At 40.0% G+C, this 24,848-nt stretch overlaps 1 protein-coding gene across 2 annotated transcripts in view; it reads right to left on the bottom strand.

The window, feature by feature from the left end:
• Positions 1-24,848, bottom strand: part of frmd5a (FERM domain containing 5a) — a 65,413-nt gene that overhangs the window by 6,795 nt on the left and 33,770 nt on the right. The window contains exons 2-11 of one of the 2 annotated variants that reach the window (XM_030731782.1): positions 12,944-13,048; positions 10,676-10,718; positions 9,405-9,483; positions 5,702-5,799; positions 4,909-5,032; positions 3,895-3,982; positions 3,629-3,717; positions 2,869-2,932; positions 2,680-2,771; positions 1,683-1,757 (exon numbers count right to left, since the gene is read on the bottom strand). In XM_030731782.1, the coding sequence (XP_030587642.1) occupies positions 1,683-1,757; positions 2,680-2,771; positions 2,869-2,932; positions 3,629-3,717; positions 3,895-3,982; positions 4,909-5,032; positions 5,702-5,799; positions 9,405-9,483; positions 10,676-10,718; positions 12,944-13,048 (857 nt within the window). The remainder of the gene's footprint in view (positions 1-1,682; positions 1,758-2,679; positions 2,772-2,868; positions 2,933-3,628; positions 3,718-3,894; positions 3,983-4,908; positions 5,033-5,701; positions 5,800-9,404; positions 9,484-10,675; positions 10,719-12,943; positions 13,049-24,848) is intronic. The other variant, XM_030731783.1, reaches the window with a different exon arrangement.

Below are 24,848 nucleotides of genomic sequence, written 5' to 3'. Positions count from 1 at the left end.
GTCATATTTACTCTAAATGGGATCATCAAAATGAACATGACGTTGTATTAAATGAGACTTAAAATTAGTGATTAAGACCACAAATGTATCATAAAAATAAGGTCATAAATCAATTGAGAAGTGGGGTTTTCCGTAAATTGCTATACAAGTGCACTTCTTTTTAGCGACCTGAGGAGTCTCACCTTTTCCAGCCATTAGGGGAAAAAAAAATGTGCATTTTAAGGCACTGCCTCATTGGCTTTGTTTTTGAGACCTAGAAGCTATTTATGATTTTTTTTTTTTCACATTCCTTCAGCTGTATTTATGCAGACAGGTTCAAGTTTATCTTCTGAGATTTTACATCATGGCCATAAAACATTCCTTATCATTAGTGTTAGCTTCACTAATAATTCTTCAAAAGAAGAAAGTGTCTTTTCAGAAACAGTGTTGCACTAACAAATTTCAAATTTAATTTTTCATTAGAAACTACGTTTCATTCACCCTCAGAAAAAGCAATATCACAAATGGATATATCTGAAAACCTGCATAAATAAATGTAGAGTAGACTAATATAGAGAGGAGCAATAATAAAAAAAGAAAAATACACTCTGGTCACTTTATTAGGTAGATTGTTAAACAGCCAATCACATGGCAGCAACCTGCTGAAGTTGGGCTGGTCTGGATATCTACTGGCATTTTCCCACACAGCCATCTGGGTGAAAACGTATTGCTGATGCCAGAGTTTAGAGGACAATGGTTAGACTGCATCAATCGATAGGAAGGCAACAGTAACTCAAATAACCACGTGTTAAAACCAAGGTGTGCAGAAGGGCATCTCTGAACGCACAACACATCAAACCTTGAAGCAGATGGACTACAGCAGCAGAAGAGCACACTGAATGCCAGTATTGTGATCTAAGAACAGGAAACTGAGGCTACAATTCACACAGGCTCACCAAAATTGGACAATAGAAGATTGGAAAAATGTCGCCTGGTCTGATGAGACTCAATTTCTGCTGCAGCGCTCAGACGGGAGATTCAGAATTTGGTGTAAGCAACATGAAAACATAGCTCTATCCTCCCTTGTATCAATGGTGGCAGTGGTGTCATTTTCACTTTGGGCCCCTTAGCTACTAACTGAGCATCGTTTAAACCTTTAAGCCACGGTTAAGACTGGTTAAGAGAGGATGTGGTAGAACAAGAGAGTAGCATCATGAATGTGCACCCAACAAATCTGCAGTAACCGTGTGATGCTATTATGTCAATATGGACCAAAATCTCTGAGGAATGTTCCCAGAACCTCGTTGAAGCTGTGCCATGTAGAATTAAGGCAGTTCTGAAGCAAAAATAAAAAAAAAAAAAAGGGGGGGGGGGGGGGGGGGGGGGTCAAATCCAGTAATAGCAAGGTGTACCTAATAAAGTGACCATATTTTATAATTTTGTCATTTCTGTCTTAATATAAGTTTAAAACAGATACAAAGAGAAAACTTGTCATGACACCATTCCCCTTCATTTCCCCCCTCTGTGTCCTCTGTCTTGTGAGGTGTCAGTCCTTTCCTCCCGGCAAAAGTACCCTGACATTAAAGCACAGAAGGCCAGGAGGCCATGTCTTCTGGGAACACTTCTCGCCACTCCAGCTGGGGGTTTTCTGCAGTGTCCTCCCCTCCCTGTCATCAGTCATATTGCCTTGTCGTGTACTCTACCTGTAGCGGAAACGGCTGCCCTTGAAGAATAGGTTGCTGCTGGACACAGTGCGAACCTGACTTGACTTCTCAAGCCTGATGGAAAAATCAAACAAGAGAGGGAAAAAAAAACACAATGACAAACAAAGAGAGCAAGAAGGAAAGTATAGATAATCTCTAATGTATTCTTGGAAGAATATGGCCTTAATATGATCACACGGTTAAACTGCGAATGCCTGTGATCTTTGCTTTCTGAATATCAAAACAAACCACAAACTGGGATCAAATATCCTTTCATCAAATTATGCATGTCATCTTGTTGCACTTCGGGGCACTTAATCCTCAACACGGCTCTATACATCACACAATGTTTACATTGTCATACTAAGTGAGACATGAATATTTGATTTTTCATGTTTCTTTTAAAGGATATGTGTGCTTCTCTTATGTGTTCTCTTTTACTCCCACAGACTTCCTAGTACAGTAAGATTTTAATAAATGGAAAGCTGATAAAAGATTTTCAGTCTGCCACTTCAGACTCATCGAAAGGGCCACGTAATATCCCCTCTATCTGTGAGTGTGCTAAGCTCGACCCATCTCATGACCTTCTTTCCCGTGCTCTTCGATCTGTTAACCTCGCCACACACCTGAGCCATTAGCCTGACTCATTACACCATCACTCCCAGCCTCTGAGCTCACACACTGAGTTTTTTTTTTTTCTTTTTTGGGGGGAGGGGTTTCGTTAATCTGGAGAGAGCAGAGGAGACTCACACTATTAGTCATAGCAGAGACAGGGGAACCATATCTCAGAAAGAGCGCTGAAGTGCTTGTGGTCTCATGCCAGTGTACAGTCGTTCACTAAAGGTCAGCAGCAACTCACACCTCATTTTCTCACGGATAAACAACCTTGGAGTGGAAGGGCTTTTGAGGACACTACCCTGCTACCCTGACTGTCAGTCTCTGGGGGCTGCGGAGCAACTACATCATGATGAAAGGATAGAAGAATTAAATGACTTACTTGTAGAAAGCTTGATTCTCTACTCCACACTTCCAAAGATGCTTGCATGCCTCCGGTGTGGGTGCAAAGTATGTCAAGATGATCTTTTTGTCCTGCACGTTGAAAATAAGTGGGCGTGCAGGACAATATGACAAACTTTCCATAGACATTGTCATTGAAACATGCTTTTCCAACAATTCATGCTCTCACCTCCTTCTGATTTGCATATATGTGAAAAGTCTTGCCTTCAAACTTGAGTTTGGTCACCTCGTTCCTGTCCAAGAGACAGTGCAGCAGCAGTTACACACACAGCAAGCACAAACACAAAGCCACAGCCTCTTTAAATATTCATGATAACCACTTTTGAGATCAGATAAACAGTCACAGAGGTCTATGTTTTGGATGTCAAAACAAAAAAGTGTTAATATTCCCTGCAGACAGGAAATGGAGAATGAGCGAAACCTGAGTGCTCCTGTTGGCAAGAAAAGCCATTAGCTTAAATACTGAAAATATATTGCATAATAACTCTGGCTGTATAATCGTAACCATAACCTCTTGACTTAAAAGCATGCAGGCAGATGCTTAACAGAAATAAACCATGTTGTATAGACTTTCATTTAATCAATGAAGCATTTGCCCAAATTCAGTTCAGTTTGAATCAGCTGCAAGTACAAGCTCCTGGTATCAGGCTCTTTTCCTGATCTAGTTTACAGTCTAGCTGCTGTAATTAGCCATCTGTGCAAATGCGAGCCCCCGGCTCTCGTCACAGGTAGAGGCAGATGGAGGCACTCTGTTGACTGTGACTGTACATCCAGCTGTTGTGCACATGCTGTTTCATGTAGCTTACTCTGCATATAAAGCATGTATGTCAAATAAGATAAATTCAAGGTCTGCAGTAACAGCGTTAGTCTTCTTACAAAGAGTCTGCTGCACTTGGCTCGCACGAGAAAATGTTTCACATTTGGCTCACCATTTGAGAAAATGGACTCTCTTGTTCCCCTGAAGCACCACAAAACCAAACGGTGTGAAGGCGAGAAAAGCAGGGTTCCCAGACACATCCTTAAGCACACAAAACAATTTCAAAATAAAACTTCAACGCACATATTTAGCTAAAAATTTAGAATACATCAGACATTTGTTTTAGCCCGTGTGTCCCACAGAAATATGGACAGAAGTGTGTTCAAAATATTTATTGTGTGAAAATAGCACAGCAGTAATTTAAAAACAACACCCAACCTTGCACGGATGCGGATCAACACCATATGTCTCCAGCATCTGGGCTTTCTGCAGGAAATTTCGCTCTGATGTTTCAGGTGTCTGGCCGCTAAGAGAGACCAATTTTCTGTGTCAGTCCACCATAAACATTAAAAATGAAACACCAAAATGTCTAAAATTTAAAAGGCTTGTGAGAGAGGAACAAACAAATTGATTTCCAGTAATGAGATTGATTCATTTAGAGAGACTGAAAGAGGTTAGATAGATAATAGACAAAAGATCAGATATTAACACAAGATCAACTGAAGCAAATAAAACATAGGCAGACATATTGAGAAGAAAAAAAACATTTATTATTTATGTGAATTTCTATTCTGGCTGTCACATTAACCTAAGGATTCAGAGCAGCCCTGTGCTTACATGGCAGTAAATTAAAGAGAAACCACTAGTGGGCAGCAGTGTCTCATCCAGTTTGTCCTGTGACCACAGCATCAAAAGCAGACTTTTGATACAATTCTACCTCTGTTATGACTCAGGCTATATCTTTTAAAAAAAATTGTTTGTTTTACTTGCCCCTATTTTTTCCAGACAGCATTAACTATTAAACAGCCTCTAAATAATGCAAGATAACACATTGGCTCATTCATTCATCTTGAGTGAATGAATGAATGAATGAATGAAAGGCTTGATCAGCTCAGCTGCTGTCTCTGAAGTGTGGTCTGGTTCTTTGCTTGTGCCTCTTCACGAACCCGGTCTATCACATCACTTTCACTGCTGCTTTTCCAGTTAATGCTGTGGTGAGGACCCATCACTAATAACTGTTCAGATAAAGGGCGAGCTACAACTAAGTGCTTTTCTCTGCTATCTGCTCAAATAACAGGCAATAATCTCTCTATCCAGCCAGTACAAAACCAATGATATCTCATTAAGGCAGTCAATTACATAAATGTCAAAGGAAGTCTAGTGTTTCTATTGGCTGAATGATTGCAGGATCTGCAGGTCAGTGGAGGAGTAGTCATATATTTTGGTTCTTACATCAACTCCGTCTTGTGTATGTCTGCAATCCTTCGCTCCAGCTTCTCTGAATGTTTAGGAAAGAACTGGAACTTGGAGCTATAACCTTCTGGATGCTTCCCAGGGTCGTAATCACCAATCTCAGCTGAAGTAAGGATTGAAAAGAGTTAAATTTTAAATATATTCACAGACATTCACATCAAATAGAAGTTAGAATTACATGCCAGGGGAGACAGGCTAAACACGGCCAGGTTTGTTTGTGGTCCTTGCCGTTTTGTTCTCCCTCAGATGACCCTGATGTTGATTTCTCTCTGCAAAGAGGAGCTGACCAGGCAGCCTATGTTTAATTCATCAGACCATCGTCCTCAGAAGGACCTGCCTCTTCTCAGTGTGCTCTCTGTAAAGCCAGCTGAGACACCATGCGTGATGTGTGTGTTTACTGTGTAGGTGCATATGGTGCAAAGATGATAAGATGCCAGATAACTTCAAAGACTTTATAATAGAGCGTGATTTCTGGTTCATTACCTCACAACTGAGGTAATCACCATACAGTATCGAATAGCCTTTCATTTTTTGTGAGTAGATATCAGTTTGGTAAATCACATACACTGAGTGTGAAATTTTCATTGCATAATATTAAGGAACTCTCTGAGGAGTATTTTTTGTTCTTGTGAAAAATCCTCCGAAAATCTATTTGCTTGGCTGGCAGTATTTATCAGGACGGTGCACTGTGAGGCACAGCAAAACAGAGGTTGAGAACACAGTGAGAAGCAGAGAGTGGTACAAGTAATTTCCATCTGTCACTTTTCATTACCTTGAAGGATGTAGGCAGCTAGCATGGCCGCATCCGAGGTTTTGCACAGGAGCCGACCGTGATAGAGGTCTCTCTTGAGTTGCAGGAAGACAAGATATCTGCGAAGGACAAAAATCACGTCAATCACTCTCGCTGCTTTTAAGAAAACTGGTAATAAATACAGCTAATTTTCTCAGTGAACATTAGGAAGTAAACAATGAAACAAAGAGAGCGCAGGAATGGCAAACCTGATTTAGCTCAAAGGCTACATGTTGTGTTCATGTTCCCTATGGGTGGTTTGAATATTTCTTTTTGATTTAGCGAAATGAGGGTTTTGTTTTTGGGGAGGAAAGGATGGTAGAAAAACCCTGAGGGAAAAGCTGCTATTGATGTTGTGCTTTTCTTAAAGCTTCCAGCCTAGTTTCAGACTCACTGAACCAATCAGCTCCTGGAGTGTGAACCTTAATGATTTGCAGCAAAGATGATGATGAGTGACAATAGTGATGAGTATTATTATTACCATTATCATTACTGTTGAAAAACTACTGGGATTATTTAAGATTTGCTTTCTTCTCTCTGTCTAGAACATCTCCCCAAATGCAAATGATTGTTTTTTAATGAAGATATGCCATTAAAAACCTGCTTACACATCCTGTGTTATTTGCATGGCAGCAGATTCACGGACCTTTTTAAAAGTGATGAGCAAACTGCATGGATAACAACATCCCCAGCTATTTGGTACTGATGGCTGTTGATTTTTTGATTACACTTTAAAACATCTGCACACTGATGTGAGGTTTGAAACACTGCCAAGTAATTCTTTAACACAGCAGTTGTCATAATAGCAATTTTCACCACATGATTATGAAGGCTAAAAGAAATACAAGAAGACAAATACTTTAAGAAAAATAATCATTAAGTGTGTGTTTTGCCTATATTTAGTAAATAAATTAGATGCAAGTATAGGCTGTAGCCATAACCATACCAAAGTGTACTAAAAGAGCAATTACATTTAACTGATTGTGAAAAACCAACCAAATTTACTCATATACAGAACAGCCAATAGGGCTCACAACTGCAATCAATTTGTGGGTTCAGGTGCAAAGAGTTTGTGTATGAGACCGTAGGCTGACATTGCATTATACATGTAAATTCAACAGACCATGTGGTTAGTACGGTGCTAGATTCTTCTTCCTCTCCATTTTTTGCTGTATGACAGGTGGTAAAATTAATACCACAACCAGCCACATGTGTGCCACCTGGCACTGGATTATTTACCATGTTGCAATAAAGATACCCTGCAACAACAAAGTACACTCACTGACCACTTCATTAGTTACACCTTACTAGTACTGGGTTGGATTCCCTTTTTGCCTTCAGAACAGTCTTAATTCTTTGTGGCACAGATTCAACAAGGTGCTTCCTCAGTGACTTTGGGCCATATTGGCATGACAGCATCACAGAGTTGCTGCAGATATGATGTAAATCACCTGTTCTACCACATTCCAAAGGCGCTCTATTGAATAGAGATCTGGTGACTGTGGAGTAGAGTGAACACACTGTCATATTCAAGTTTGACAGGAATGCACCCAGTGTGGTCTTCTGCTGCTGTATCCCATCTGCTTCAAGGTTTGAAGTGTTGTGCATTCAGAGATGCTGTTCTGCACACCTGGGTTGTAACAAGTGGTTAATCTGGTTACTGTTGCCTTCTGAGAAGCTCAAAGCAGTCTAGTCATTCTTCTCTGACCTTTCAACAAGGCATTTTTGCCCAGAGAATCTATAGTCTAATAACATTTAACTTCGATTGTTCGGTTAGAAAAAAAAATGTTTCACAAAGCCATGTCTGGGACATAAATGTCTATTTGTACATTGTGACTATAGATAAAATGTAGGTGATGATCAGGTTACTGTAGGTAGGAGATGATTAGGTATCTGGACTAATGAACCACTCATTTTCCTGTAGATCACGTCCTACTAAATTTCACTGGATTTCAAGGTGTAACTAAGTGTAACACACGTTTTTTGGGGGGGTTTTTTTAGCATCTGGATACTTACAAGCTGGTGTCGGCATAGTGTCAAACCAAAATGACACAAGATACTGAGAAAATAAAAAGCAAGAGCAGCTTCAATTTAATATTAACTTAAAATTAAATTAAATTTTTATCTCTCAGTGTGTAAAATTAACTTTTGAAGCCCGTCAGTCCTCAAAGTCAAAAATCCCTTTTCTTCCCCTTTCTGATGGCCAGCTTGAACTTCAGCAGGCTAACTTGACCATGTTTACATGCCTAAATACACTGAGTTGCTGCCATGTGATTGCCTAAGTGTGTTAACAAAACAGTTGAATATGTGTTCCTAATGAAGTGGCAGGTGAGTATTTATATATTATGTAAACGCTGCCTATTTTGCATTTCTATTGAAGTTTAATGTGGTATTAACACAGAATCCAAACAGTTCACACCCAAAACAATGAGTGATCAGTGAATGAGTGCATGACTGATTGTCTTCTGCGATCTGCACCATGCTCTGCACTCTGCACTATAATGATCATGAAGTCACTCCTTCCTCTCTTCTTCATTTCCACTTTCAATTAAAAACCTTTGCCCCCACCACCACACCCCCACCCCCTCCCCCTCCCCATCTCACTTACCCACTCTATTCTTTAGGTATAATAGAATACAATGTCATGTTATTATGAGAGAGAGTGTGGACTTCTCTCCTGTTAGTACATGTGCAAACACTGCATACACTGTGCATATACTCACAGCTATTCAGACCGAGCGAATGTGTTACTTTTCACCAGTTTGTGCAGATTAAGGTGATATATTATTACAACAGGACCAGGACCAGAATGTGTACAAAAATCTTCCATGATGTTGCTTCTAATCTTTTACCCATTATCTTTCAGAGCCACTAGAGAAGGCTGTTCCTCTGAAATCTTGTTCTGCATACTATTAATCGTAATGCTTTAGACAGTAAAGTACTCAAGCATTTTAATTATGAAAGCGCATGAATAATGTTTTAGAAAGAGACATGTTTGCTCTGTCTAAAGGTTTTAGAGCACAAATTGTACTACAGTCTAATCTGAAGAAGCAAAACAATGACAAAGCACAGTTGCCATCTCTCTTTTTTTCCCATTACAAGTTGTTGCAACTGTAACAACTCAAGTTGTTTCCTGTTACAAGTTCTAGAACACATAATTACCAGGTCTCAGTAGATCTTAATGGGGTGCACATGAGCCTCAGTGTCTTTATTCACCATATCAATTCAAAAGAAAATGGCTCAGTGAGAACTGGGAATAAGAAATGCTAAAATTATAATGAATATAAACCACTGAGAATATTGTCACTTTCTGCGATTGGCATTATTATGGTAAGAACTAAGTTGGCTGAGATTTTTAGTAGATGTGTCTATGGTCATCAATTTGAAAATCCTAGGTGACAACGTTCTCGAGTTATCAAAAATTTGACCTCTGACCTTGAACTTTACCTTGAGGTCAAGGCTGCCGAGACTTGAACTTGTCTGAAATTTTAAGCATCTACGGTGTGAATTTGAACATCCTAGGTCACATGGTTCTCGAGCTATTGCATTCACAATGTTGAAAGTTGGCCGCCCGCCTGCCTGGCAGGGTGACAAAAACGCCATCAGCCTTTTTGGGCTGAGGGGTAAAACTCCAAACAGCCTTTATCAACTCGTCTGAAGTGAAAGCCACCACAGGAGGTCATACCGGGTGATTTCCTCCTTGAGAGCAGCAGGATCAGGAGGGTAGAACTTAACTCTCAGACACATGGTGAACGGAGGCTGAGCTGGAGGAAAGAAACAGAAAACATTTAAGATAAAGGCAGGAATAATGTCAATAATTGCTAACAATCAGCAGAAATATGAGTCCTGGTCAGTGATTTCAGAAATGCCTTTGGTCAAACTAATTTATAGGTCTTATGTCTTTTGATCAATGCATACATTCTGTCAAATTAACCAACAGTTTTTCCCAATATATTAATCTAACTTTAACTGTACCTACCCATCACAACTGGAAAACCCAAACACTGAATTTAAAATGATGCAATTCATGTTATTTTGTTGCTTTTTACTTACCCTAATGTAAATTCACTTAAACCTGTATTCTCTGTCCATCTGAAATCCTGTTTTTTTAAGGATATTCAGCATGAATGCTGGGAAGTATAAGCAAATTGCCCAGCAATGTTTCTATGTATCATTCTATGAATGAACTGATCGGACATTTAATCAACTAAACTCATTCAATTATTTCAAAAGTTTTGAAAATGACAACAACACATTTGTTTAAAATCTATTTTTCAGTTAAACTCTTCAACTGCATAAGTCAGCAGAACCTTCTCACTTTGTAATGAATCACAGATTAATATCCAAACTTATCAAGACTTTCACTTTCACTCAGGCTAGTTCGATTATTTGGTACAGTTTCAGTTTTTCTAAATCCAGATTAAGATTTTATAAATTTTGGAGAAATATTCAGATTTCACACCTAACAATACTGTAGTATTATAATGCAACATTGTATAAATACTACTGTACTCAACATTTTTATCCAAGTAAAAGTCTTACTGAAATAAAAAATCTCATTTTCAAGAGTGACCTGGCCGAAATGCAACTGACACCCAAATGCAACAACAAGGGCAACTTCAAGAGCAATCACATTGACCAAGAGATCTATTTGCCTTTTAAATGTATTGAACTAACATGACATTCACATTCAAGTACAAATACCTCTAAACTGAAGCACAGTTCTTCAGACTTGAGGAAACTGTTCACATTTCTCTCCTCAGACTGATCAGCAAATGTTTTGAGACCCTTTTTTTTCATTGCATCAATGACTTAAATGACTAAACAACTATCTGTTTCTGTTCTGTCAAATGTATATTATATGGATACATAATGTATATTTTATGTCATTTTAAAAGATTTAACAACTTAATTTCTAAGTCTATAAATATACAAAAAGTAACTGAAAGTACTTACATTTCATTTGCTTTGCAATTGACTTTGTGAACTCCAACCAGTGCTGCATTTGACAGAAAAACAGACAAATACGAATGACACAAACATCTCCTGTGAGTAATCCATGCATCAGCTGACACGTTCAGCTGTTACTACTGACAGTTTTTTGGGGGAAAATCTGTTAACACCATGCACAGTGTCATAAAAGCGCAGTTTGAGCAGTGCAATATGTGAACACGGCATTGCGCGGCAAATCATTAAATGCTTTGGCAAATAAATTCAAATGGCTCTGTTTGACATAACTGCCCATTTGGAAAAGTAACAGAAAAGATTTCTCATTCCCATCGATATTAAATGTTTACCATTTGATTATAAACTCTTATATATCTCATAATTTACCCACAATAATAAGTTCAAACATTTGGAAGTGGCTGAACAGGCAGAAAAATCCCATTAATTAAAGCTACACTCCTGGATTTAAAAGCTGAAAACTAGAAATAATATTTGTAACTCTCACAAACAGCTTTTAAAATGATTTTTTTTTAAACCAAAGCCAAATGAAACATTTTTATTTTATTAGAATTAGTACTGATCCATAATGTGTCCTCAGCAATAAAAAAATTAATCTACTATTAATCCTTCATTTTAAAAAAGAAATAATTTAACCGATTTGGTCATATTTCATCTGGTCTCTTATACTGAAAAAAAAAAACAAAAAAAAACAAAAAAAAAATTTGTACATGTTTTGGGTGTGACTTTGATTTTACTCTGAATTTTATTTGTCTTGTTCATCATATGCCAACTTGATTATTTTTTATAATTACTATAAATATGTTATTTTAGAAAATCTGAAATGGGAAACGTCCATGATTAAATCCAAGTGTGAGTCATATAAGTTTTATAAGACCTACAAAACATAAATATTTTTTTTCTATTTTGTTTCCATATGGGAGGAGTCACTTGAGAAAACAGGAAGAGCCTGGCTGGTTACACTGGCTCTGTTTCTACAGCCAGATCCAGATCCTCGTTTCATCTGAATTATATTCTCTCTCCATCTTTCTCCCAGGCTGTCTTCTCACCAACCGAACCCACCCACAGCAACAACCACCAAAATAGCCCTGAGTGACAGCATAGAAAACGCAGCATCAGCAGGACTCGGTTCTTGTCTGAAGAGCTACAACATGATCTGTGAACATGTTAATACTTCATGAATCCTGCAGCGCAACTACATGCCTCACAGCAGAAGAGTCTGATGGGGCGGCCTTCTGTCTGAAAGGTGGCGTGAGTAAGAGAAACGGAAGAACACAACTTTTCACTCTGAACCACAATCTGGCCTGCATTCTTTGACTAAATCAAAAACATTCAAATTTTAAACTGCATGTCATTTTGACAACAAGCAACACAGTAATGGGAGTATAAAGTCATTCTTAGTTCACATTCAACAGCTTCTGCTTTTAAAAGTTTGGATGAGATTAAACAAGACAGTTTACAAACCTAGCGCTCTAATTTCAGCTCAAAGACTATCTCACGTTGTCTTACCACAGAAGTGGGAACCGCATGCCTTTAATTATCTAAAACACCAGGCAGGAGGCGGGGACTTTTTTTTGAGGAGCCGACAATTCACTTTCTTACTAACAGATTATAACAATAATAATACTTTCATATATATTTGTCATGAATTAAGTAAGAAGCAGGGATAGATGTTGATAATATTTTATTGATACCAATGAAATTAATAATGACTTTATTGGGATGTATGATAATCTGCAAATCCCCTTATTGAGACCTGATCTTTTTTTAAGTGCCAATAAGTAGGATTGCGCCATTTTTCACCTTCTATGCAGCTTTATTAGAAACCGATAAGCATGTGACTCAGATACCATGAGTTTCATGTCATAAAAACATTTAGAGTAGAAAATGATAATATTTGAGGTGTATGATTTTGATGGATTGAACAATTTGGAACAAGGTCTCAGCTTGAACTGGTTCTCCATTCCCATCCCTCGTAAGAAGGTTAACCCATCAGGCATTAGCCAAACTTTGTATCAAGACATGAAGCTCATGCAAAAACATGAGACTAATTAAGGATAATCTTATCTGACCCCCAGCAGGAAACAGATTCCTTTTTGCCCTAATGATATTGTGTACTTAAAGCACATGCATTTATTCCTCTCAAAACGGTCGACTAGAGTAGACTAGAGTTTACCTTACTAAGAAAACCATAAATGAAATGCACATTAGTATGTACACAATCAACCCCTTGCCATGTTCACAGATACAAAGACTTACACGCTGCTTGTCTGGATCCACATATCTGATGCCAAAATAGTCTTTTTCCAGTAAGTTTAGGTGATGGCAGATGAGGTCAAACAGATACTGTCCCTTTGCGTCCCGCTGCAACAGAAGAGCAGAAAAACTCAAATTCAGCAACCATGTCAACAGGACCAAATCACGTATTCAAACACATGGCTCAAAATTTTCAGCCAAGAAAAGACAGGCCTTTAAAATGAGAAATAATTCCTGCTAGAAGAACGCTTTGTTCAGTCCAGCAGAGATATCTTGGATTCATCTAATATTAATACACAGCCAGAGCCATCTGAAGTGTCTGGAATAAACCCCGTCACACAGCTACAAAAGAAGCTTAAGGAGAGAAGGGATTAAAAGTGCTGAGATCTTTCTGGGGTTTTGCTTATACTTTGCATTCTGAGTCTCATGAGGAAGCTTCCCTCAGAGCAACGGTTCTCAACCGGTGCAGCAGGGCCCACTGGTGGGGCACAGAGCCACTACAGGTGGGACATTGAAGACCAGGGGAAAATGTGACATAAAAGCTGAATAAATATGAGGATGAGGAGGTGGGAGTGACGGGGTGGGGGGGGGGTAGAGGGGTAGAGGGTGGAGGGCTTGGCAGAAAAAGAAGCCTGAATGTGCTCTTTGGAAACTTGTCAAACGAAGACAGTACAGAAGCAAATTAAAGTTGCTCAGTATAATTTGTTTGTTTACTACTAGAAGTGCTTTACACACCTGCAGCTTTAATTGGCTAGTACATTAAATGTGATTATTACAACTGTGTGCATCACTACAGCAAGCCAGGTAGAGTAATAACTGAGTGTGCAGGTGCCATGCAGTCCAATTTCACAACAGTATAGATCCTAGTATGGAATTCTAAATGATGGGAAACATGAGAACTGCCAAACTAAACTCAAATAACCTCAAATAGCAAAGCAGAAATTTTAAGTGGATTGAAAAGCCTTAACTGGCAGGAGGTTAAATAGGTCTAAAAAGTTTTAATTAAATATGTAAAACTGAGATTTCAACAACACTTCAGTGTCTTGAATTCGGTGGTATTAAAGCGTTACATCAGAGCATACGTCTGGTAAATGTGACGAGGTTAAAAGGTTGGTGATTAATCAATATCAGGAAGACAGCAACATTAATCCGCTACTCCAGTGCTGTCACTGCTCAACCACTCCCTCCATGACTGGGAAACATCGGGCCAGATGCAAGATCAAAGCCAGGCTTTCTTTGACTTAGCTGGCTCGCCTAAACGATAACAGGGATCACAACAACGGTTATTAACTTTCTCTGTTAAACTGGGGTTTCTCTTTCAGGCTCTGTGCACGCTCACATAAAAAAAAAAAGGCATTTCACACATCACCTTTGAAACAAACTTAGCAGCAGATTAGAATCAATTATAAAAAACATTTATACGTTTTCTGCATCACCAAATTAATACATGCAACAAATAGTTTGCACTTCACTCAGCAGTTTTAGGAACATACAGCTTAACAACTTGCACATATAAAAAATCCAGCAGAAAATCTGTTTGCACTTAAAACGTGCTGGATAAAACAATGAAAACACAGCGCTTTAGATTTTAAACTGAGACTCTGAATATAATGTGCTATGTGTTCAGCAGAAGTCACCACAGTGATTTAGCCAGGTTAAAAAAAAACAACAAAAAAAAAAACAGGTTGTTTTGTTTCTTCAAACCATAACTTCACTGCTTTTTGTTGCATTTCAAAGTACTCAGCACTATCATTTCCGTAACACTTTTCAGCAAAAGCTCTAATGACGCCTATGGACACTCTTTGCTCACAAAAAAAAAAAAAAAAGTTAGACAAGCTTAAAAGCTTATCTTCTACAAAAAGCTCTGCCCCTTAGCTAACCTGTCAACATTTCCATTTTGTTTTGTTTGTTTTTTGGGGGGTTTTTTTGACAGCAAATGTAGGTCAGGAAAAACAAGCACATTGATAGATCACAGTGTTCACCTGCAAGCTTTTAGTATCTCATTGCAAATATTTACTGCCATTCAGTGGAGCTACTACACAGTTCTGTGTTGATGGAAGCTTTTAGAAGCAAAAAGGACAGATATTTTCCTCAAGCGCTATTTCAAAGCCCAACAAGCCTACAAGGACAGAAAATGTTGGGATTTTCATTTCCATCAGGGGCTGGAAAGATGACTTTTTTAAAAATCAGATATTCTCTGAACTAAATCAGTAATTTTAAATAAATTTTTCAGTGAAGTTATTTACAATAATTAGTTTAATGGGTATTTTTTAAGTCTCAAACGCCTGCATTCAAATCTAAAACAACATCCAGCTTGTGTCCATGCCTAATCAAATTAACTGCAGCCTTCCTAGCATTCAAGTCTCAGCACTCATAATGACTAATGAGGAGGTCAGCTAAGGTCAAGGTTGAGCACCCACAGTCGGCCGTCTGTCTTATTCCTCCTCCTTCTAACTCTGTACTCCTTTGCCCTGTAATGGCAAGTAGAAGCGTTCCTGGCAGCACACTCCTGCATGTCATTACTCCGGCTGTAGATAACAGGCACTTCATTAGGAAAAAGGCCTGTCAATGCCGAGCTTGTCGCTTGCCCACCATGACTCTCTGTGCCAAATGCCGAATGGAGCTCTGCGACTGGAGGTAGATGACCTTTATGTAGCAGAACTGAGGGGCTTCATGGGTGCTCGCCACTGTCACTTCAAGATTATTACTTTATTGTAATATTACTAACCGATCTGACGTGCCTGTTTAAAAACGGAGAAGGAAGAACATATCTTCTGCCTTCCTATAGGTAATCACAATAATTTTGTATTGACTTGCAGTGACCCTGGAGCCAACGCATGCCAGCTAAATGCAAAATGGTTTGGGGGTTGGGGACGAACACAATTTCCCAAGAGCTCAGATAAACAAATAAAACAAAAATGATCATTGTTACTAAAGTTATTAAAGTTTAGTTATTAATCCAAATGTTGGTTTTAATACTGGATCCCAGAGCCAAGCTATAGGAAAACACAGAGAGCAACAAACCTTGCACATTAAAAACGGCTCTGTAACAAAAGAGTCAGAAAGGACATCTGTTCCTTTGTTACGTGGAAAGGGCAAGTTTGTTTAGTATTCAGCAGCACCCTCATCTATCCTACCCCCCCCCCCCCCCCCCCCTTCCCCTTTCTTGCTCCCTGGTGCCCTCTACTCAGCACAGCTGCATTATCCTCCCACCATTCTCTCTAATTACAAGATTGAGGTGATTGCAAAAGAGAAAGGATGTCCTGAAATTTCTAATTAACACTAATGAACCACTTCCTCGCTTTGATTCAGAATTTTAATATAGCACTTCAGGAGCCGCAGCAGACTTACAAAGGGTTTTATTGAATTAAACCTGTGGCAGAAAGCATTTCAACACAACCAGGGAAGAAGGTGTGACCCTGTTTCTAACACCTGATCATGATTTGTTTAATAAATAGACCTAGGTTCAAACCTTAAGAAAAAAAAAGATCTAAAACAATCTAAACCAAGAATATACCTTAAATCTGAAAATGTGCTTACTAGGAATTTCACATGTGGCCAAAATATTAAAATAATTCATAATTCATTGCTTCAGCTTTATTTAGTGAGTTTGAATAAGAAGAAGATGCTGTTTCTTGATGTTTGAGGCAAAAAAGAGGCACTCAGTTTTAACTTCACAGCCTCAGTCTTGTTTTGAAAATGCTGAATGAATCAATAATAATACATTATTATAGAGCTGCTCTCTCTGGTTGCTTAATTAATATTTAAGGCCTCTCTCGGGCATTTTTCATAATCTGGCTTTAGGACAGCTCTCAGAATAAATGTTGTTTTTGATAGACAACTTCTACGTTTCAAGGTTGATATGAGTCTTGAACTCTAGCTTTGATTTACAGATATCGTAATGCTTTATTATATCTATTTAACACTTAATGTAAACCTACAGCAATTAGTCATTTATTCAGTTTTGATCAACAGAAAATGTATCCACAGTTATTGACAATAATTAGTCTTTTTTTCCTGTAAAAGTAAATCTCTGGCTCATATTGGGCCCATTATTTAATCTACTTTAGCCTTTCTACAATTGCTGCAAGCTACTTTGCAAGCCACTTGCACTCCAGTTACTTTTTGTCATGCTGTGTTTTACTAAATCTGTCTCATATCTAGTCTTGCTGCTGCTCTCCTCGCTTACAGCTTTGCATATGCGCACAGCGGGGTGGACAGGTCCCAGAACAGACACAAAGTAGAGCTCAGTCTCTGGAAATAACAATCAGTTACTGTTGTGTTAATCACTGCACAGTGGTGCAGTGGTTAGCACTTTTGCCTCACATCAAGAAGATGCAAATCTGCCAGCTAGCTAGATCCTTTCTGTGTTGAGTTTGCATCTTCTCCCTGTGCCTGTGTGGGTTCTCTCCGGGTGGATTCCTCCCACAGTCCAAAAAAACATGGTGATTCTTAACTGGTCACAGGTGTGAACGTGAGAATCTGAGTTGTTTTAGTCCTGTGACAGACCGACAACCTGTCGAGGGCGTACGCTGCTAATCACCTGATGAGAGCTGGTACAGGCTCCAGCACCTCTGTGACCCTAAATTTTTATAAGCAGTTAAGAAAATGGATGGACTTTGACTGGTCTGGACTGAAATGTGTTTGAATCTCTCAGGTTTCCTGACCAATCTGTTGGTCTGTTCTGATGCATGGAGCGGACATACCCGGACTCTCTTATCATCGTACTTGGGGACTTTAATAAAGCCAGCCTGAGACAGGAACTTCCCAAATATAAACAATATATCACATGTCCGACCAGAGAGGAGAAGACACTAGACCACTGCTACAGCACGATAAGCGGGGCTTATCACGCAGTGCCCCGCGCTGCACTCGGCCTCTCTGACCACGACATGATCCACCTGATCCCCGCGTACAGACAGAGGCTGAAGCTCTCAAAACCTGTGGTGAGGACAACAAAGCAGTGGACCCGTGAGGCTGTGGAGGAGCTCCGCACATGCTTCGAAACTACAGACTGGGACTCAATGAGGGCTGCCTGTGACAGTCTGGATGACTACACGGACACTGTAACCTCGTATATCCACTTCTGCGAGGACAGCATTGTGCCATCACGCACCAGGGTGAGTTATAACAGTGACAAACCCTGGTTTACTCCCAAACTGAAGCAGCTGTGGATAGAGAAGAGGGAGGCTTTTAAAAGTGGGGACAAAGACTGCTACAAAGAGGCCAAGTACAGGTTTAGCAAGGAAGTGGCCACTGCTAGATCACATCACTCTGAGAATATACAGCAGCAGATCTCAGAGAACGACGCGGCCTCTGTATGGAAAAGTTTTAGGCAGATTACCAACTACAAGCCTAAAACCCCCCACTCCACAGACGACCTACAAACTGCAAATAGACTGAACGAGTTCTATTGTCGTTTTGATGGTCAGTTCAGCAGCCTTCACACCTCCACCAGTCCCAACTACAATACAGCCAACACAAATATTCACCCCCCAACCTCCCCCACTCCCCACACCTCAGAGAAGCCCACATCATCAAGGACTCCCACCCCAGAGTCCCCCTCCTCCCCCACCCCCACAGTCTTTTGTATTCAGGAGGACCAGGTGCTAAAGCAGTTCAGGAGTGTCAAAGCTCGCAAAGCTCCAGGTCCAGATGGTGTCTCACCTGCCACACTGAGACACTGTGCTAACGAGCTTGCCCCATTGTTCACGAACATCTTCAACTCCTCACTGGAGGCTTGCCACATGCCTGTCTGCTTTAAAACCGCTACCATTGTTCCTGTCCCCAAGAAGCCAAGGATCACTGGACTAAATGACTACAGACCTGTGGCACTGACTTCTGTGGTCATGAAGTCATTTGAGCGTCTGGTGCTGTCCCACCTCAAGTCCCTCACAGCCCCCCTTCTGGACCCCCTGCAGTTTGCCTACAGAGCCAACAGGTCTGTGGACGACGCCATCAACCTGACTCTGCACTTCATCCTACAGCATCTGGACTCCCAGGGAACCTACGCCAGGATCCTGTTTGTGGACTTCAGCTCTGCCTTCAACACCATCATCCCTGATCTCCTCCAAGACAAGCTGTCCCAGATGAACGTGCCAGATCCCATCTGCAGGGGGATCATTGACTTCCTGATGAACAGGAAGCAGCACGTGAGGCTGGGGAAGAATGTCTCGGACTCCCGGACCATCAGCACTGGCACTCCTCAGGGCTGTGTCCTCTCTCCTCTGCTCTTCTCCCTGTATACCAACTGCTGCACCTCTGACCACCAGTCTGTCAAGCTTATTAAGTTTGCAGACGACATGACTCTCATCGGACTCATCTCAGACGGGGACGAGTCGGCCTACAGGATGGAGGTCAAACGTCTGGTGTCCTGGTGCAGCCACAATAACCTGGTACTGAACGCCCAGAAGACAGTGGAGATTATAGTGGACTTTAGGAAGCACACAGCCCCTCTACCCTCCATCATCCTGACTGACACCCCCATCACCACAGTGGACTCTTTTCGCTTCCTGGGAACTACCATCACCCAGGACCTCAAGTGGGAGCCCACCATCACCTCTGTCGTCAAAAAGGCCCAGCAGAGGATGTACTTCCTGCGGCAGTTGAAGAAATTCAACTTGCCAGCAAGGACCATGGTGCAGTTCTATACTGCCATCATTGAGTCCATCCTTACCTCCTCCATCACTGTGTGGTACGCTGGAGCCACCACTAGGGACAAACAGAGACTACAGCGCGTTGTGCACTCTGCTGAGAAGGTGATTGGCTGTAACCTCCCATCTCTCCAGGACCTGTACACCTCCAGGACACTGGGGCGTGCAGGTCGGATCACAGCCGACCACTCTCACCCTGGGCACAGACTTTTTGACCCTCTCCCCTCAGGCAGGAGGCTACGGTCCATACGGACCAGAACCTCCCGCCATAAGAACAGTTTCTTCCCCTCTGCTGTTGGACTCATGAACAATTACCCTAAGACTGTTACCACCACCCTCCACAAACGCTGATGACCCTATGTCTATGCACCTGTCTGATTGCACTGATGTACATATTAGTGGAATATAGTCTACATTCTTTTATCTTTTAATTAGTCTCTGCACTGTATATTTTGTAATTTTGTAATATTGTGCTATAGTTATAGCTCTAATATCTCTGTATATTTGCAATTTGTATACTTGTATATTGTCTTATAGTTTTTATACTTATTTGTTTTTTTCTGTAAGCACGAAGTACCGCAGCAATTTCCTAATGCTGTGAACCTGTTCACCCATATGGCAATAAAAACCTTCTGATTCTGATTCTGATTAATGCAATCTTTCTGATACGGCACACTGGTTCTCCAAGATCCTAAAGATCTCCCAGTGTACAATGGGCACTTCCCCTTCAGATTAATCATTAAAATGGTCTCCATGTCAACACATGAGCACAGGCCATTAATAAAAGATTATATCACTTTATAGTGAGTGGAAACCTAATGCCATTTAGAGTGAGTGAGTGTGTGTGAGTGTGAGTGTGAGTGTGTGTGTGTGTGTGTGTGTGTGTGTGTGTGTGTGTGTGCAATGTAATACTAAAAGCTACCTTGTGGCCTGGGGTGATTTCTTTGGTTTCTTAGGCAGCTTGATTTCTTTTGTCCAAGCAGATTGAGTGATTGCACTGGTTAATGTTTCCAACAGATTCAGTCTCCTGACTGAGCTGCTGTAGTTCAAGTCATGACCCCGCCGCTTCAGCAGGGAAAGGAGCACACAAAGGGCAACCCATAACTACTTACAGGTAGCAGGAGGCAATCCTTAGAGCACACTGTAAATTAAGTCTGCTCCTAGCAAGTCTTTGCTTCAAAGAGCAGAAAAACATTAAAACAAAATGCACTGTTTGCTCCAGAGTGCAAGATCAACTATTTTAGATTCAAGTAGTGGACATCTGTACTACACTGGGTATTTTTGGTGTATGTAGGTCATTTTTGACTTTTTACACTATTTTGAACTCCAGTTGCAGAAAATAAAGTATGCAAAGCTGATTTTAGAAACAGTTATTAATCAGTAGTTTGACAATGAACAGACCAGGGGAAATGTTCACACTCTATAAAGAAATGGCATTAGTTCAATTTCAAACTCATAATAATGTCACATAAAGTTAGTGAGAATGGGAATAGATTAAGTCCCAACATTTTTTTGAAATTTGGAGATTTTAATAGTTGTTCCACATAAGCTTTGGAGCAGTTAAACAACAAACACTAACATGATGGGGGGGGGGGGGCACCTGGGTGGCTTAGTGGTAAAGCTGGCGACCACATACACATGCCACGTTGCGGTGCGGGCGGCGTGGGTTCGCATCCCGGCCCGTCGCCAGCTTGCCCGCGTGTCCTCCCCTGTCTCTTTCCCCCATTTCCTGTCTCTCCCTACTGTCTACAAAAGCCGCTGTGGCCAAAAATGCAAAAAAAAAAAACATAATGGAATGCAGCATTAGAGTAATGAGTCTTTGCACAAAACACAGGAAACAGTTTGCAGTACAGTCTCACTCGGCGAAAAGTGGGCCATCAAAACATGATGGGAACGTGCAAGGATTTGCCCCAGAAATGGGAGGAATCAGGAGAATAAGTAAAGCAAAAGGGAGCTATGGATAGAGCGATACGGATAATTGCTTTTAAAGCTCTCTCAGCAGCTGAATGGGTGAAATTTGAGTTCGCATTTAAAAGAGGAACTCATGAGAGAGGAATGTTCTTTGTAATGAAATGCTGAAGTGCTTTTTTTTTCAAGACTGCCCCCAAATTATTCGTAACTGACCCTGAATAGGTGACCCTGGATGAAACCGATGAACTGCTTTATCCGTTTGCAAAATGCAACCCATCTTTATCTTCAGTGACATTCTTAATACTATTCAGGTCAACAATAACAATCTGGGAGAATATTTTTTTGGTTACCTCATCCAATTTTGCAATAAAAGGACTGGAACTATGGTAATGCTTGGGATGTCAAGTATTTATAGGAGGAAAAAGGAAACCAGAGTCCAAGTAAAATTATGATGAAGGCATGCAAGAAAAACTGCAAATGACAAGCTCAACAGGGTGACATATGTCACAGCAGCGGTAAATTTCTGAACTGCTTTAGCTGGCATTAGATGTTTATTTATTTGTTAGGATGGCTGTCGCTCAGGAGGTGCTGCAGGTCAACTACTAAGCATAAGGTTGTGATTCGATCCCTGACTGCTCCAGTCTGCATGCTAAAGTGTCCTTGTGCAAGATACTGAACCCCTAGTTGCCCTCGATGCACTTGTCAGAGTGTGAATGTGTGCAAATGGTAGATAGAAAGCACTTAGATGTAGAAGTGTAGGGAAAAATGGTTGCATGAATGGGTGTGAATGGGTGAATGAAGACATGTGTAAAGCGCTTTCAGTGCTCAAGTAGAGTTAAAAAGCACTAAATAAGAACCAGTCCATTTACTGTCACTATAAAAGATTTCAAGGCATTCATTTGTATCAGAAATTAATCAAGTAGCATTGGAACTGCTTTTAATGCATACAGGCTATCAGATCTTTTTTTATTATTATTATTTTCAATTTTTCTTTTAAAGATAAATTAGGCTGAATAATCAGTACTGTACAAAAGTCTTCAGACATCCATCATTTTTTATAGTTTGCTAGGATGATGGGAAATAGGTGCAGCAATTTATTTATAGTATAATAGTTCTCCAGGATTCTTGAAGGCTATTTCAAAACTCTTCTTTGGATGCTGACTGCCTTTTGCCCCTTCTTTTGTCTCCTGTTCTCTGCTGGGATGATCCCACATTGCTTCAATAATGTTTAGGGCTGGGCTCTGGGGAAGCCAATCCATGACTGATAGAAAAAACACACAATGGAACACTATTTTTAGTGGATTGGCAGTGTGTTTGAGATGTCATGCTCTGATTTTCAGTCCAGTTCTTGTGTAGGTTGGCATAGTTCAGCCTTTTCTCCCTGTTTCCATTCCTTAAGAATGGCTTCTTGACAGCCACCTTCCACTGAGACCATTTCTGATTAGGCTACGATGAACAATAGATGGATCAACTGAATGGCCAGATCCATCTCTCAGGTCCTGTGTCAGGTCCTTGCAGGATTCTTCCTATTTTGCGACAGGCTGCTTGCCCTTACCAGCATACCAACATGCTCGCAATGAAAATCCTAAAATGGTGATTCTAAGACTATATGATATTTACCATTGTTTTTTTGTTGGCATGTTAATCATTGGTGAGTTAACATTAGCACTGAACACACAGCATAGGCGGTTGGGATTGTGCTTTTTATGTATTTCATCATTAACCAAATTATTGATCACAATGAAATTTTGACCTGGATTTCCTGAATATAAAGGCAGATTGATTTACAACATCTGTAATGACTTCTGTTATTTGTAAGCAGCATGTGTTGTTTAAATGTGTTTCTCAAGAGTTTTGGATTTTAAAATTTCAAATAATGAAGTTATTAATGTGTCAACTGTGTAAAAACGTCTGCAAATCAAGATCTGCATTAGTAGACCATCAAGAGTATTTATACAATTTTTAGGTCAAGAAATCAACATAAATAAAGAATAAAATGATAGAATAATCAAAGCTAATGTCAATCAAATTACTTTTAATGAAGGACACTACATGTAGAAACTGAATAAGCAGAGAATTTCTTGGACTGAAGAGGTGGGAAAATTTTAATTATAGCCTAAGTTTGACACGTGAACAATAACGAGGCCTTTCGATAACCATTAAGGTGTCAAATGCAAATGTATGTAGCGTGAAAATGCTCCTGGCAGAATACCACAGGGTGCCTTTGGTTCGCTGCTCACATACATTCATGTTTCCCCCCAAACATTAGAAATTGTTACATTTCCAGGTAATAAATCATTTACTTTTTCACTTTAAACCACATATTTTATTTAATTTTGTATTGTATGAAAAATTCTACAGTTTAAGGACAATACTGCAGTTTTGTGACACTTTAGCTAATTCTGGTTTCAATCTTTACTGGAGTTTTTATTCCTGTAATGTTCACAAGGGTTTGGATGGAGGCTGATCAAGGAGATCAGTGAGGACTTTTGCTTGTGTCCTTGTTTTAAAGTGAACATCATCCATAACAGCATGGTACGATTAATGATTAGTCTTACATGCATGCTTTCTGGGTGACAAAGAGGATGTACCCTGACCTGAATTGGCTCTAGAAGTATATTTGATGGAGATCTGTTTGTGGCATGTGCTTAAATGAGCCTGCAGGGATGAGAAAATGAATATGTTTCTGAGTCATTAGTCTTTCAGCCCACCAGTGATGGATTTCATTGCTAGTTTTACTCTAATGGCCTTTCTGTCACATTTCTCAGCTGTACACAAAACTGAACACTGGGTACCAGGTTTTACAAGATACAGCTACTTTAGACCACTTTGTAGATCAAGGTTTTAAAGAATCAATGTGAGAAAAAAAAAAAAAAACCCTAGTCACTGGATTTGTCGTATGTTAGCAACCAAATATTTTATTTTATTTTGTGCATCACTGGTTACTACATCCATTTATGTGATCTTGGAGTTGTTCCCCCAGTGCATAACATTTACTAAAAAGTGTGACAAATACCCCCAAAACAGAATGAGCAGCACAATTGGTGTCATGCTTGGGATTAGCATAATAAAAACAATGCCTCTTTTTTTTTTTTTTTTGGCATTTGCACAGCTCTGGTGCTGATGCGCCAGTTCAGTCTCCCCCACTGTAGAGAGAGGCTGTCGAGCAATGACTCAGTGTGGCAAATTCAGACTACATCAACCCCACGGACCTGACATTTATTCTGATGCAATGTTAACCTCTAAATGAAACAACTGGGCAGTCTTACAGCATGCAGCATTATCATAACCACAACTAGGTTTAGCCCACAAGATGACACATTTTTACCAGATATGCACATTTG

Source organism: Archocentrus centrarchus, chromosome 6 (genome assembly GCF_007364275.1).
Source record: "Archocentrus centrarchus isolate MPI-CPG fArcCen1 chromosome 6, fArcCen1, whole genome shotgun sequence".
NCBI classification, from domain to species: Eukaryota; Metazoa; Chordata; class Actinopteri; order Cichliformes; family Cichlidae; genus Archocentrus; species Archocentrus centrarchus.
This window is presented reverse-complemented; position numbering and strand designations above follow the sequence as displayed.